Source organism: Sinocyclocheilus anshuiensis, unplaced genomic scaffold (genome assembly GCF_001515605.1).
Source record: "Sinocyclocheilus anshuiensis isolate Anshui unplaced genomic scaffold, SAMN03320099.WGS_v1.1 scaffold1000, whole genome shotgun sequence".
Classification (NCBI taxonomy): Eukaryota; Metazoa; Chordata; class Actinopteri; order Cypriniformes; family Cyprinidae; genus Sinocyclocheilus; species Sinocyclocheilus anshuiensis.
The window spans coordinates 77098-88998 of NW_015552600.1; the positions used below are offsets into that span (position 1 = coordinate 77098).

At 37.8% G+C, this 11901-nt stretch overlaps 1 protein-coding gene across 2 annotated transcripts in view; it reads left to right on the forward strand.

The window, feature by feature from the left end:
* The window catches only part of LOC107665752 (dynactin subunit 1-like), a 54397-nt gene that overhangs the window by 14959 nt on the left and 27537 nt on the right, over window positions 1-11901 (forward strand). For both annotated transcript variants that reach the window (XM_016456763.1, XM_016456764.1), the window contains 12 exons: window positions 836-988; window positions 1170-1367; window positions 2843-3126; window positions 4749-4908; window positions 5553-5657; window positions 5737-5928; window positions 7398-7514; window positions 7603-7755; window positions 8813-8973; window positions 9983-10151; window positions 10239-10307; window positions 11399-11611. In XM_016456763.1, the coding sequence (XP_016312249.1) occupies window positions 836-988; window positions 1170-1367; window positions 2843-3126; window positions 4749-4908; window positions 5553-5657; window positions 5737-5928; window positions 7398-7514; window positions 7603-7755; window positions 8813-8973; window positions 9983-10151; window positions 10239-10307; window positions 11399-11611 (1974 nt within the window). The remainder of the gene's footprint in view (window positions 1-835; window positions 989-1169; window positions 1368-2842; window positions 3127-4748; window positions 4909-5552; window positions 5658-5736; window positions 5929-7397; window positions 7515-7602; window positions 7756-8812; window positions 8974-9982; window positions 10152-10238; window positions 10308-11398; window positions 11612-11901) is intronic.

Consider the following 11901-nt stretch of genomic DNA (forward strand, 5'->3'; position numbering starts at 1 on the left):
CACAGCACTCCAGTCCATCAGTTAACATCTGGAGAAGACAAAAGCTGAAACACATCCAGCATTAAGATGTTTTTAACTAAAATACATTGAGTCCATAATCCATAATAAGGCTTCCTCCAGTGAAAAAGTGTTCTGTTGTGAATCAGGAGAGAAATCTGCACAGATCAAGCAGCGTTTAAATGGCTCTAAACAAATATGTGGCTGGATTTTGATGTGAGAGACAACAGGAGATGCACTTTTTCACTGGAGGAAGCGTTATTATAGATTATGTACTCATATTTTAGCTAAAAACATCTTAATGCTGGATTTGTTTCAGCTTTTGTCTTCTCCAGATGTTAACTGATGGACTGGAGTGGTGTGGATTATGTGACGTTTTTATCAGCTGTTTGGACTCTCATTCTGACGGCACCCATTCACTGCAGAGCATCCATTGCTGAGACACTGATGCAATGCTGCATTTCTACAAATCTGATGAAGATCAGACTCATCCTAATCTCGGATGAGCACACTTTTTTAGCAAATCTCCATTTTTGACTGCACTATTCCTTTAACAAAAGCCCTACATCTGTCAAAAGTCTGGCGGGTCATGCAATTGACTTGTTTTGCGTCATTCGACAGACGTTTGAGATGCATTTACAGTAAATGCATCTGTGAACTGGGTCAGTGAAATTACAGGACTGCTACTGAAGCACACTGTTGTCAGGGGTCTGGTGAGCACTGTGTGTGCGTGTGTGTGTGTGTGTGTGCTGGGGTCAGAGGTCAGGCAGGACACGTGATTGAGCTCGTGAAACAAGATGTCATCCGCTTGAGAATAACTGCATCTGTTTGTCCGCAGGCGGGTCGTCCCTCTGTCGGAGGGTCAGGACTTTCAGAGTCTGTGTTAGCAGAGAATGAGTCCACAGCGTCTTCCCAGATTGCACTGGGAGCTCCTGTCATACCGCAGCCCAGCGGCACACCCAGCGCCCCTCCTCCTGCCACCCCGAGCAAGGTCAGCGACCTTTGACCTTCATCACATGGCACTCTCCCTCTGTACACAAAACCATAGCATGATCTATGCACTTCTGCCACATTTCAGAAATGTGTAATACAGTTAAAAGTGTATGCTTATGTCTCAGTAACTGATGCCTCTGTCATGGTAGATGTAAATGACTCTGTGCATGCGTCTGTAGGAGGAGGAGAGCCTCCGAGCTCAAGTCAAGGATCTGGAGGAGAAGTTGGAGACGCTGCGGATGAAGCGCTCGGAGGGTAAAGCCAAGCTGAAGGAGATGGAGAAGCACAAGATCCAGCTGGAGCAGCTGCAGGAGTGGAAGAGCAAGATGCAGGAGCAGCAGAACGAGCTGCAGAAGCAGCTCAAAGAGGCCAAGAAGGTGCTGGAGACAGAACACGCTCAGATCAGTCACACAGAGCGAATCAGCACCAAAAATTAAAATTTACAGTATAGCGCAGAATGGCACAGAATTTAGCCAATTTTGGACAAATAAAAAAATAGAACAGACAGTGTCTGAAAAAAATCATAGTTAATAGTTTCGTAAGTTAAAGTTTTATGAATTCAATTGATTAGACATGCTTTTTGGTTAAGATGTAACTAAAGCATAGAAACAGAATCCAGGAAAAACAAAATGTATTTAATATGGCCATAAAATGAATTTTTTGTTAAGTTGTACATTTTTTTATCTTTTCAATTCATTAGGCATACTTTTTTGATTTACTAAAATTTAATTTAACCATTCAAATGAGATTCTGAAAGAACAAACAAACAAAAAACTATTTGGAAAAAAATAAAATGGATTTGGGTAAAAATAAAACGGACTTCATAGGTTGCTGAAAATGTCGTTTTTGTTAGGCTTTTAATAAATTGGTGTCGTCAATTAATTAGACATCCTTTTTTATTACTAAAATTTAATTTTGCTATTAAATCAGAATCTGGAAAAATTAAAACAGATTTCATTGGGCCTTAAAAATGTAATTGTTGATGAACTTTTAATAAATTATGGTTAAATTGTATACTTGTCACGATTTCAGTTAATTAGGCATGCTTTTTAATTATTAAAACAATTTAACAATTAAAATGGAGTTGTGTAAAACATTGGAAAATGCAGAATTCTGAAAAAAATAAAACCGATTACACAGGGCCCTTTATTTGTTAAACTTTTTAATAAACTGTTTTTAAATGGTTAAATAGGTTCACGATTTCAGTTAAAGGTCCCATGACATGCTGCTTTTTGGATGCTTTTATATAGGCCTAAGTGGTCCCTAGTACTGTATCTGAAGTCTCTTTCCCGAAATTCAGCCTTGGTGCAGAATTTCAGCCACTACGAGCCAGTCCCACAATGAGCTTTCCTTAGGACGTGCCATTTCTGTGTCTGTAGCTTTAAATGCTAATGAGGAGGAGAGAGGCGGGGCAACTGCCATGCTTTGCTCGTTTGCAAGCCATGATGTCTCTCGAGGAAAAAAAAATATTGCGCTCGCCTCGCACGGTAGTAGCTCATTTTCTCATGGGCGGGCCAAATTCTCTGGGCGGGCAAAGCAGAGAAAGGGGAGGTAACCTTTCCCCGTATGACGACATAAAGGGAAGATTCCAGATTGGGCCATCTGAGCTTTCATTTTCTCAAAGGCAAAGCAGGATACCCAGGGCTCGGTTTACACCTATCGCCATTTCTAGCCACTGGGGGACTAGTGCCTGAGTACAAAGTTCTAGCCACTGAGTACAAACAAGTTTGGCTGTTTTAACTACGTTAGAATGAGAGCATCATGTGAATGTAGTTCAGAGTAATTCAGTTGTAAGTCTGACAGACGTGAAGCTGAAATCCCCTGATCAAACCCTGAGCTCCTCTGGTCTCAGGAGGCACGCGAGGCTCTGGAGGCTAAAGACCGGTACATGGAGGAGATGGCCGACACGGCAGACGCCATCGAGATGGCCACGCTGGACAAAGAGATGGCAGAGGAGCGGGCCGAGTCTCTGCAGCAGGAGGTGGAGGCTCTGAAGGAGAAGGTGGAGGAGCTGAGTATGGATCTGGAGATCCTCAAACACGAGATCGAGGAGAAGGGCTCGGACGGAGCAGCCTCCAGCTTCCACGTCAAGCAGATGGAGGAGCAGAACGGACGTCTGAAGGAGGCTCTGGTCAGGTAAAGCACGTCTGTGTGGGGCTCATCACCATCATTTGTTTTCATATCCATCGATAATTATCACCATATATGTGACCCCGGACCACAAAACCAATCATAAGGGTCAGTTTTTAGAAATTGAGATTTATGCATCATCTGAAAGCTCAATAAATAAGCTTTCCATTGATGTATGGTTTGTTAGGATAGGACAATATTTGGTCAAGATACAACTATTTGAAAATCTGGAATCTGAGGGTGCAAAAAAATCTAAATATTGAGAAAATCGCCTTTAAAGTTGTCCAAATGAAGTTCTTAGCAATGCATATTACTTTAATTTTCATGTTTTAATTATAATAACACATTTAATTGCTTGAATTTTTGTTCACATTTTCATTTTTAATAATGAAACCTACAGGACGAGCATTTAGGCTTAATGCATTTATTTTAGGGCTGTCAAAATTAACGGGTTAATAATTAGAGTATTAAAAACTTACATTTAGAACAGATAAAAAGGTGCGATTAAGTTGCGATTAATCACGAGTTAACTCATGACAATCATGCGATTAATCGTGATTAAATATTTTAATCGGTTGACAGCCCTAATTTATTTATTTATGATTAAGAGAACAGATAAACAGAGACTGTGCTTCACTTTTCATGCTCAACACCGCAGTGACAGCGGAGGCCACTAAAAACAACAAAATATGCTAGGGCTGGGTAAAAAAAAAAAAGTCTAATTTTTATGAACCAATATTGATTCTTAAATCCCAATCGATGCTGTTTTCAGTTGATGAATGAACAGTACATATAGTGCGCCTCCCATCCAATAAATCGCAATAGGCTAAGCTTTGTGCGTTGTTACTTTTGATATGAAACAAAGCCTCAGATTTCAAATTCTGTCCATTTTATTAGGAAATTCAAGCAATAAATACCGTTTTGGCGCTCTTTAATGTGGCGTGATAGATCGCTGTAGACACCTCAGATCAAGCGAAGCGGCAGTGCAGTGTTTTCGCTTTACTACTCATTTTAATTATTCTGAATGAGTTTTTTTTATTTTTTTTATTTATGATTGGTGTTATCGTGATAATCACAGTTAAAGCCACTCATACAGCACACCTCAATACCATGGTAAAAATATAACTATGTTTTTTAGGTATCTGTATGAAAAACAGTAGTCTAAAGACATTTAGTATAAATGCACACATGCTATAGCTTAATCAGAATACTGTAATTATATTCCATTACTCCTTTAATACATTTACTTCATGTCTACATTAATAATATATTAAAATTCGAATCAAATACCCACATTTCTGTCACAATACCACGATGCAGTTAGCATTACTACAGTAAATCCACGGTAAATGATGGCGATTTGTAGATTGAAAAACCTGACTGTATCGTTGCGCACAGTGCTTCTCCTGTTTGTCAGAGCTTTCATCTGACTTTAAAATCAGCAAGGCATTTGTGTTGTTTGTTGAATTCAAGCGCTTCACTCTGGATCTCACAGCGCTGTTTCAAAATTATATCGCGATAATTATCGTTATCGATTTCTCGCCCAGCCCTACGTCTGTGTTCTCCTGCATGTTCCTGAGATGTGTGAGTGTGTGTGTGTGTGTGTGTGTGTGTGTGTGTGTGTTCAGGATGAGGGATCTGTCGTCGTCAGAGAAGCAGGAGCATGTGAAGCTCCAGAAACAGATGGAGAAGAAGAACTCTGAGCTGGAGACTCTGAGAGCACAGAAGGAGAAGCTGCAGGAGGAGATGAAGCAGGCTGAAGCCATGATAGACGAGCTCAAGGAGCAGGTTAGTTCAATAAACACGTGTTCAGCATCACACGAGTACGGCTGGGTGTTGAGATTACTTCATGGTTTGATTCACAAGCTTGCGATTCAGTAGGATTTTAGTCTCGATTCATTTGAATATATAGGCAATCAGGTACATAAGTGTCAATTTTTTTCAAGAAATAAAGGTCTCACAACTGAAGCAACACAATAAACAGTTGGTCAGTTGGTACATTACTTATGTTACTAACATTGAAGGGATTTGTAAACAAACATTCAAATTGCACACAAGGCTGTTTTATAATAAAAATGTATTACTGTATATGATACAAGTTTATTATAATAACTATTGAGTTTATGGTCATTAAATATAAATGTGACGTTCTGTTATTGATCTCAGGGTGTTTTATTCATGTCTTTCTGTGGTTAAATCAGTGATTGATGGATTGCATAATTGATTTCAGTGAGTTGTTCTGTTTCTCCTGATGTTTATTTTGTGCTGTAACTAGTAGTAAAGAGAAAAAGATGATCGCTTTATTACAGTAATCTGTCACCACACACAAAAACATCATTCATTGATTGAATCTGGTGATAAAATTTATATAATTTTAAAGCTCAGGATTTGTTTTGTATGAAAAGTATGATATATTGTGTGTGTGTTTTCAGGTGGACGCAGCGTTAGGAGCTGAGGAGATGGTGGAGACACTGACGGAGAGAAATCTAGACCTGGAAGAGAAAGTGCGGGAACTCAGAGAGACCGTCAGTGACCTGGTGAGACTCACGTTCAGCATTCAACACAAAATCAGGCAGAGTGTGAACATTGATCTTCCTTCTCTGACGTGTCGCTCAGGAAGCCATAAACGAGATGAACGACGAGCTGCAGGAGAACTCGCGCGAGACGGAGCTGGAGCTGCGTGAACAGCTGGATCTGGCCGGAGCTCGAGTCCGAGAGGCTCAGAAGAGAGTGGAGGCGGCGCAGGAGACGGTGGCTGACTATCAGCAGACCATCAGCAAATACAGAGAGCTCACCACTCACCTGCAGGTCAGAGAGATGCACACGAGAACTCAGCAGTGAGATGCAGATGTGTGTTGACAAGCAGCGAAATAAAATGCATGCAAACAGATTTAATTGAATGGATTAGGGAAACTTTCCCACCGGTTAATCGACATGTGACAACACCAGTAATACCAGTATCACCGTGGGGGTGGAGGTTTCCCTCTTTTCCTCGCTTTCCTTCACTTTTAAATAGCTTGTAAAAGCGGCGTGTGCATTTTACTTTAACTTTCAAATTAGCGGCAATTCGGCGTCAATTGCTTGAGTGCAATTCAAGCAACAAAATACGTCGTCAAACTCACTTTAGCCTATATATAAAACATAGAACTTTTATTAACAAAACGAATAAACACACCATGCTGTAGGCTATGCCTAATATAAAATAACAAATGGCTTACATAAAGTTTAAATGGGTATACAAAACTGAAGATCAGTAAACACTGTGATGCAGACCGTTTATTAGCAAAACGAATAAGAAAGCTTGGAGGCACGGCATACACCTTGATGTCAAATAAAATAAATAAACTACACAAAGTTTAAAGTAAAAATCAACAAACATCGTGGAACCAATTAACTCTTTCCCCACCATTGACGAGTTATCTCATCTTTTAGAAGAAAACGCTACCTCGCCAACAAAAAGTTTTTACGGCTTTCCGTGTTTTCACTGTTATACACTCGGGGGCGCTATTACACGTCTTCTGAATGAGTACAAAACCTCCCGAACAAAAACACACGTGAACAGGATGGAGAAACGAGTGCTCTCTTATGTAAACAGATGCATATGAAAAATAAAAAACTTCCAAAATCACCTTAGATAAACAGCAGAAGTCAACAGGCAAAAAATTAACAATTCGGACCAACTGAGCTGAAAAACCAAAACCAAGCTACCTTATTATCCAACCTTATCATTTGCAATTAATATAAAGTTATCAGAATAAAACCTTTTATCTTTTAGCTCAAGTGAGCATTGGCTTAATCCATTTTTTAAATATTTTTGTTTAAATTATAAAAAGATATATTTTTATGTAATATATTCACAACTGTATGTGAAAAATATTGATTATGCAAATGTCAGTGTTGATCAATATAATATTGACTTTAAAACAATGTTATGTATTATAAAAAGTAAAGGTGACTTAAATTCTATTTCAAACTAATAATAATTTTTTTAACATGTTTTTACTGTATGATATGCAGAACACTAACTTTTTTGTTAAAGTGATCACTAACTTAATTGAGCTGGTTTGATTTTACAATTACTCATTGGGTTTAAATATGTTTAAATAGTACATTTTTTTTATTTAAATGTAGATGATTTTTAAATAATAAATAAATATGGTAATCCTGCTACCGGTGTTAAATGAAATATGACTAAACCTGGATCCACTTCCATTTTTCTTTAAACCTTTCTGTATGCCACTGTTGTAAAGCTGAGGTTTTCTCCGCTGCATGAACAGGAAGTGAACCAAGAGCTGACCAATCAGCAGAGCAGCTCGGCCGAGCAGCTGCAGCAGCCGACTTCTGAACTCTTCGACTTCAAGATCAAGTTTGCTGAGACCAAAGCTTACGCCAAGGTACAGTCTGCCGTCATTTCAGCCGAGGCTTGAAACACACCGAGAACGAGCGCTACAGGTGTGTGTGTGTGTGTGTGTGTGTGTGCAGGCCATCGAGATGGAGCTCCGCAAGATGGAGGTGAATCAAGCGAACCGTCAGGTGTCTCTGCTGATGTCCTTCATGCCCGAGTCCTTCCTGAGACACGGAGGAGACCACGACTGCATCCTCGTGCTGCTGCTCATCCCCAGACTCATCTGCAAGGTCTCTGTCTGACGCTCTTTTACCGCCTGCAGAGACTAGGAAATCAGTGTGAGGCTTTAGGACAGTTATTTCAGTGAGCTCTTTCAGGATTTAAGATCATTTTCTGCTTGTTGCTTACAACACCTTTAATTTTAGTATCGACTTCAGACCAAACTAAGACTGTACAGCTGAAATAAGATCAACTGTAAATATTAGATGAAACAAGTTCAAGATGAAGCACTAAAATAATTAACTTGAAATAAATAAAAAGTTGAACTGAATTAGAACTAAAAAGGAAATGAAAATCAATTAAACCTTAATAGTAATATTTAAATATGCACTAAAATTAATAATGAAATAAATACAAATTAGAACTGAACTAAAACTGAAATAAAAATAAATTTAACCTAAATAATAATATTTAAATATGCACTAAATTACTACTAATTACTTAGCTACAATGGAAATCAAATTAAACGATACCTAAATAGTAATATTTAAAATAATAATAATAATAAAAATGACAAAAGCACACAACAAAATGACCAAAAAATAAGGGAAATGTATTAAAAGTAAACTGAAAATATACAAATAAAAGCTGTTTCAAAATATGAATAACTGTATATTCTATGAAAAATATTAAAATAACGCTGATTGGCAGAAATACCACAAGCTCCTTAAAATGTTTAAAGTGCTTGAATTTAGCTCTGAAATACCTAGAAAAGTGCCAGAAAATGAAAAAGGAATATGTGTATTTGGTAATACATATAATACATTATAATATATAATATAATATAATATAATATAGTTGCACACGGGAATCAACAAAATATGGCTTCTGCACCTCCTTTGTCTAAATAAACACATTTATTATTGAGCAGATATTAGTGACCTGATTTCTGATGACTTTTAAGAGACTGTTGATGATTCCTGGATTTGCTGCTGATGTAAAATGCGTGCATCAGGTGTCATCTGCATTAATAGAAGCACCTTTAAATGATGAACTGTGGTGTATGTGAGCGCACTGATGGTCGTTGTGTCTCTGTGAAGACTGGTAATGGTCTGTAATGTGCTGCAGGCGGAGCTGATCAGCAGACAGGCGCAGGAGAAGTTCGATCTGAGCGGTGGCTCTCCGGAGCGCTCTGGATTGAGAGGAGCCGCCGGAGAGCAGCTGAGCTTCGCGTCTGGTCTGGTTTATTCCCTGACGCTGCTGCAGGCCACGCTGCACAAATACCAGCTGTACGTGTCCATCATTACTCCACCACACACTCACACTCTTACTGAAAGCCTGTGCATGCAGTTTATAAACAAGCTTCTTCTGCTCACCAAAGATGCATTCATTTCATCACAAATACAGGAAACTAAACAGTCATATTGTGAAGTGTTATTGCAATTTAACATAATACACTATAAAATGTAATTTATTTCTGTGAAGCAAAGCATCATTACTCCAGTCTTCAGTGTCACATGATCTTCAGAAATCATTCTAATATGCTGATTTATTATCAGTGTTGGAAACTGTTGCTGCTTCATATTTTTTATAACCTTTGCTACTTTCTTCTTCAATGAATAAAAAGCTCAAAAGAACAGCATTTATTCAAAATAGAAATTATTTGTAACAATATATGTCGTTACTATCACTTTTTATCCATTTAACACATCCTTGCTAAATGTAAGTATTCATTTCTTCAACAAAAAAAAGAAAGAAAGAAAAAAAAAATGTACTGACCCCAAAGTTTTGAACAGTAGTGTATATTGTAACACAAAATTTCAGTTTTGAATAAACACTGTTCTATTTTAACTTTTTATTCATCAAAGAATCCTGAAAAAAGTATCACAGGTTCCAAAAATATTAAGCAGCACAAGAGTTTCCAGCACTGATAATAAATCAGCATATTAGAATGATTTCTGAAGATCATGTGACACTGAAGACTGGAGTAATGATGCTGAAAATACAGAGCAATAAATTACATTCTAACAGATATTCACATAAAAACAGCTATTTTAAATTGCAATAATATTTCACAAGATTACTGTTTTTTCTGTATTTTTGATTAAATAAATACAGCCTTGATGAGCAGAAGAGACTCCATTAAAAATCTCACTAATCCCACACTTCTGAATGGCAGTTATATATACATATGCACACACATAATTCAGTGTGTATAAATGCAATGCTTCTCAAGGAAAGCTCTTTTCAGATGTAAGGGTTGATGTGTGTGGTTTGCGTGTGTGATTGGCTCCTCAGAGCTCTGAGTCAGTGCGGCGTGGAGGTGTACAAGCGCATGGGCACGCTGTACTCGGAGATGAGCGTTCACGAGCGATCGCTGGACTTCCTCATCGATCTGCTGCATAAAGATCAGCTGGACGAGACGGTGCAGGTGGAGCCGCTCACCAAAGCCATCAGATACTACCAGGTGCGCGCACACACACACACACACACAGCAGAGCCCTCTGGAATCAGACCTCTGTCGCTTATAACTGATGTGATGATTGTGTTGCAGCAACTGTACAGCGTCCATTTGTCGGATCAGCCTGAGGACTGCAGCGTACAGCTGGCGGATCACATCAAGGTACAGAACCTCACTCCTCCACTGAACACCAGACACGTCTCGCCTCATTCTGCTTCCGTCACATGACCTTTCACTGGGATGCTGTTGACTCAGGATCAGAAAACACTCGGACAATCACGTTCAGTTTACTTTAGTTTCCTTCATTTGAAAGTAGCTTTTAATTTAATTTAATTTTTTGTTTTGAGTTTAGTGAATTATTTAGTCATTTTCTTATGTGTCATTCATTAATTTATTTGTTTTAAAATATGATTATTTAGGTTTCTTTTTTATTTTATTTTGACTTCAGTTTTGGCTTTTATTTATTTACAGTGATTTCAGTGCCAGTGTTATTTTAATATAATTGATGTACTATCATAGTTTTTAGTAATACTTTTAATTAGTTTTTATTTTTAGATTTCTTGTTTTCATTTTAAATTTGTTTAATTTCTTTGTAATTTTATTATGTGCTTTTGACCTTTTTTTATATTACCATTTAATTTATTTTTTGTTTTAGTTCAGTTTTGTTTATTTCTAGTTAGTAATTTCAGTGCCAGTGTTATTGTAGTATCTTTGATATACTATTACAGTTCAATATTTTGAATTTGTTTTTATTTTCATATTTTCTGTTTTCATTTTAGTTTGTTTTATTTGCTTTGTTGTGTTTTTGTCACTTATTAGTTTTTTTGTTATTTTAAAATATGTTTATATAGTTGGTTTTTATTTCAGTTTGAATTATTTTAGTACTTGAAGTTCAATATAAAGAAAATGACAAATTTAATTTTGGCAACTAGCTGAAGTTTTTTTTTTTTTTGTATTTTATTTTAGGCAACTTTTTTTTTCTTTTTTCCAAGTAACAGATTTTTTAAAATAAAATTTCAGTTTTAATTTTAGTTTCCGTTCAGTACTTCAACTTAGTTATTTCAATTAGTTGTCAATGCAGCATTTCTAATTTTTTTTAATATAATATTTTACTTATTTTTTCTATAATTTCAGTTATCAAAAATGGTTTTAATGGTTTCAGTGAATGAATATAAGGAGTGCTTCAGTCTTTGTGCTGGTTTCTGACTGCGTCTGAATAATGCAGTAAAACACGACTGATCTGTGACCTGCAGTTCACCCAGAGCGCTCTGGACTGCATGGGGTCAGAGGTCGGCCGTCTGCGGGCCTTCCTGCAGGCGGGACAGGAAGGGGCGGAGCTCTCTGTGCTCCTGAAGGACCTGGACACTTCCTGTGGAGACATTGGTCAGTTCTGTAAGAAGATCCGCAGGAGGATGCCAGGAACAGATGCTCCGGGGATTCCTGCCACGCTCAGCTTCCCTGCTCAGGTGCTCACGTCTGATAACACTCTCTCACACACACACACACACACACACACACAGACACAGGTTTGTTTTTGTGAGTTGTGGGGACATTCCATAGGCGTAATGATTTTTATACTGTACAAACTGTATGTGCTATTGCCCTACACCTAACCCTACCCCTTACAGGAAACTTTGTGCATTTTTACTTTCTCAAAAAAACTCACTCTGTATGATTTAGAAGCATTTTGAAAAATGGGGACATGGGGTAATGTCCTCATAAGTCACCTTCTCCTTGTAATACCTGTCATACCCAT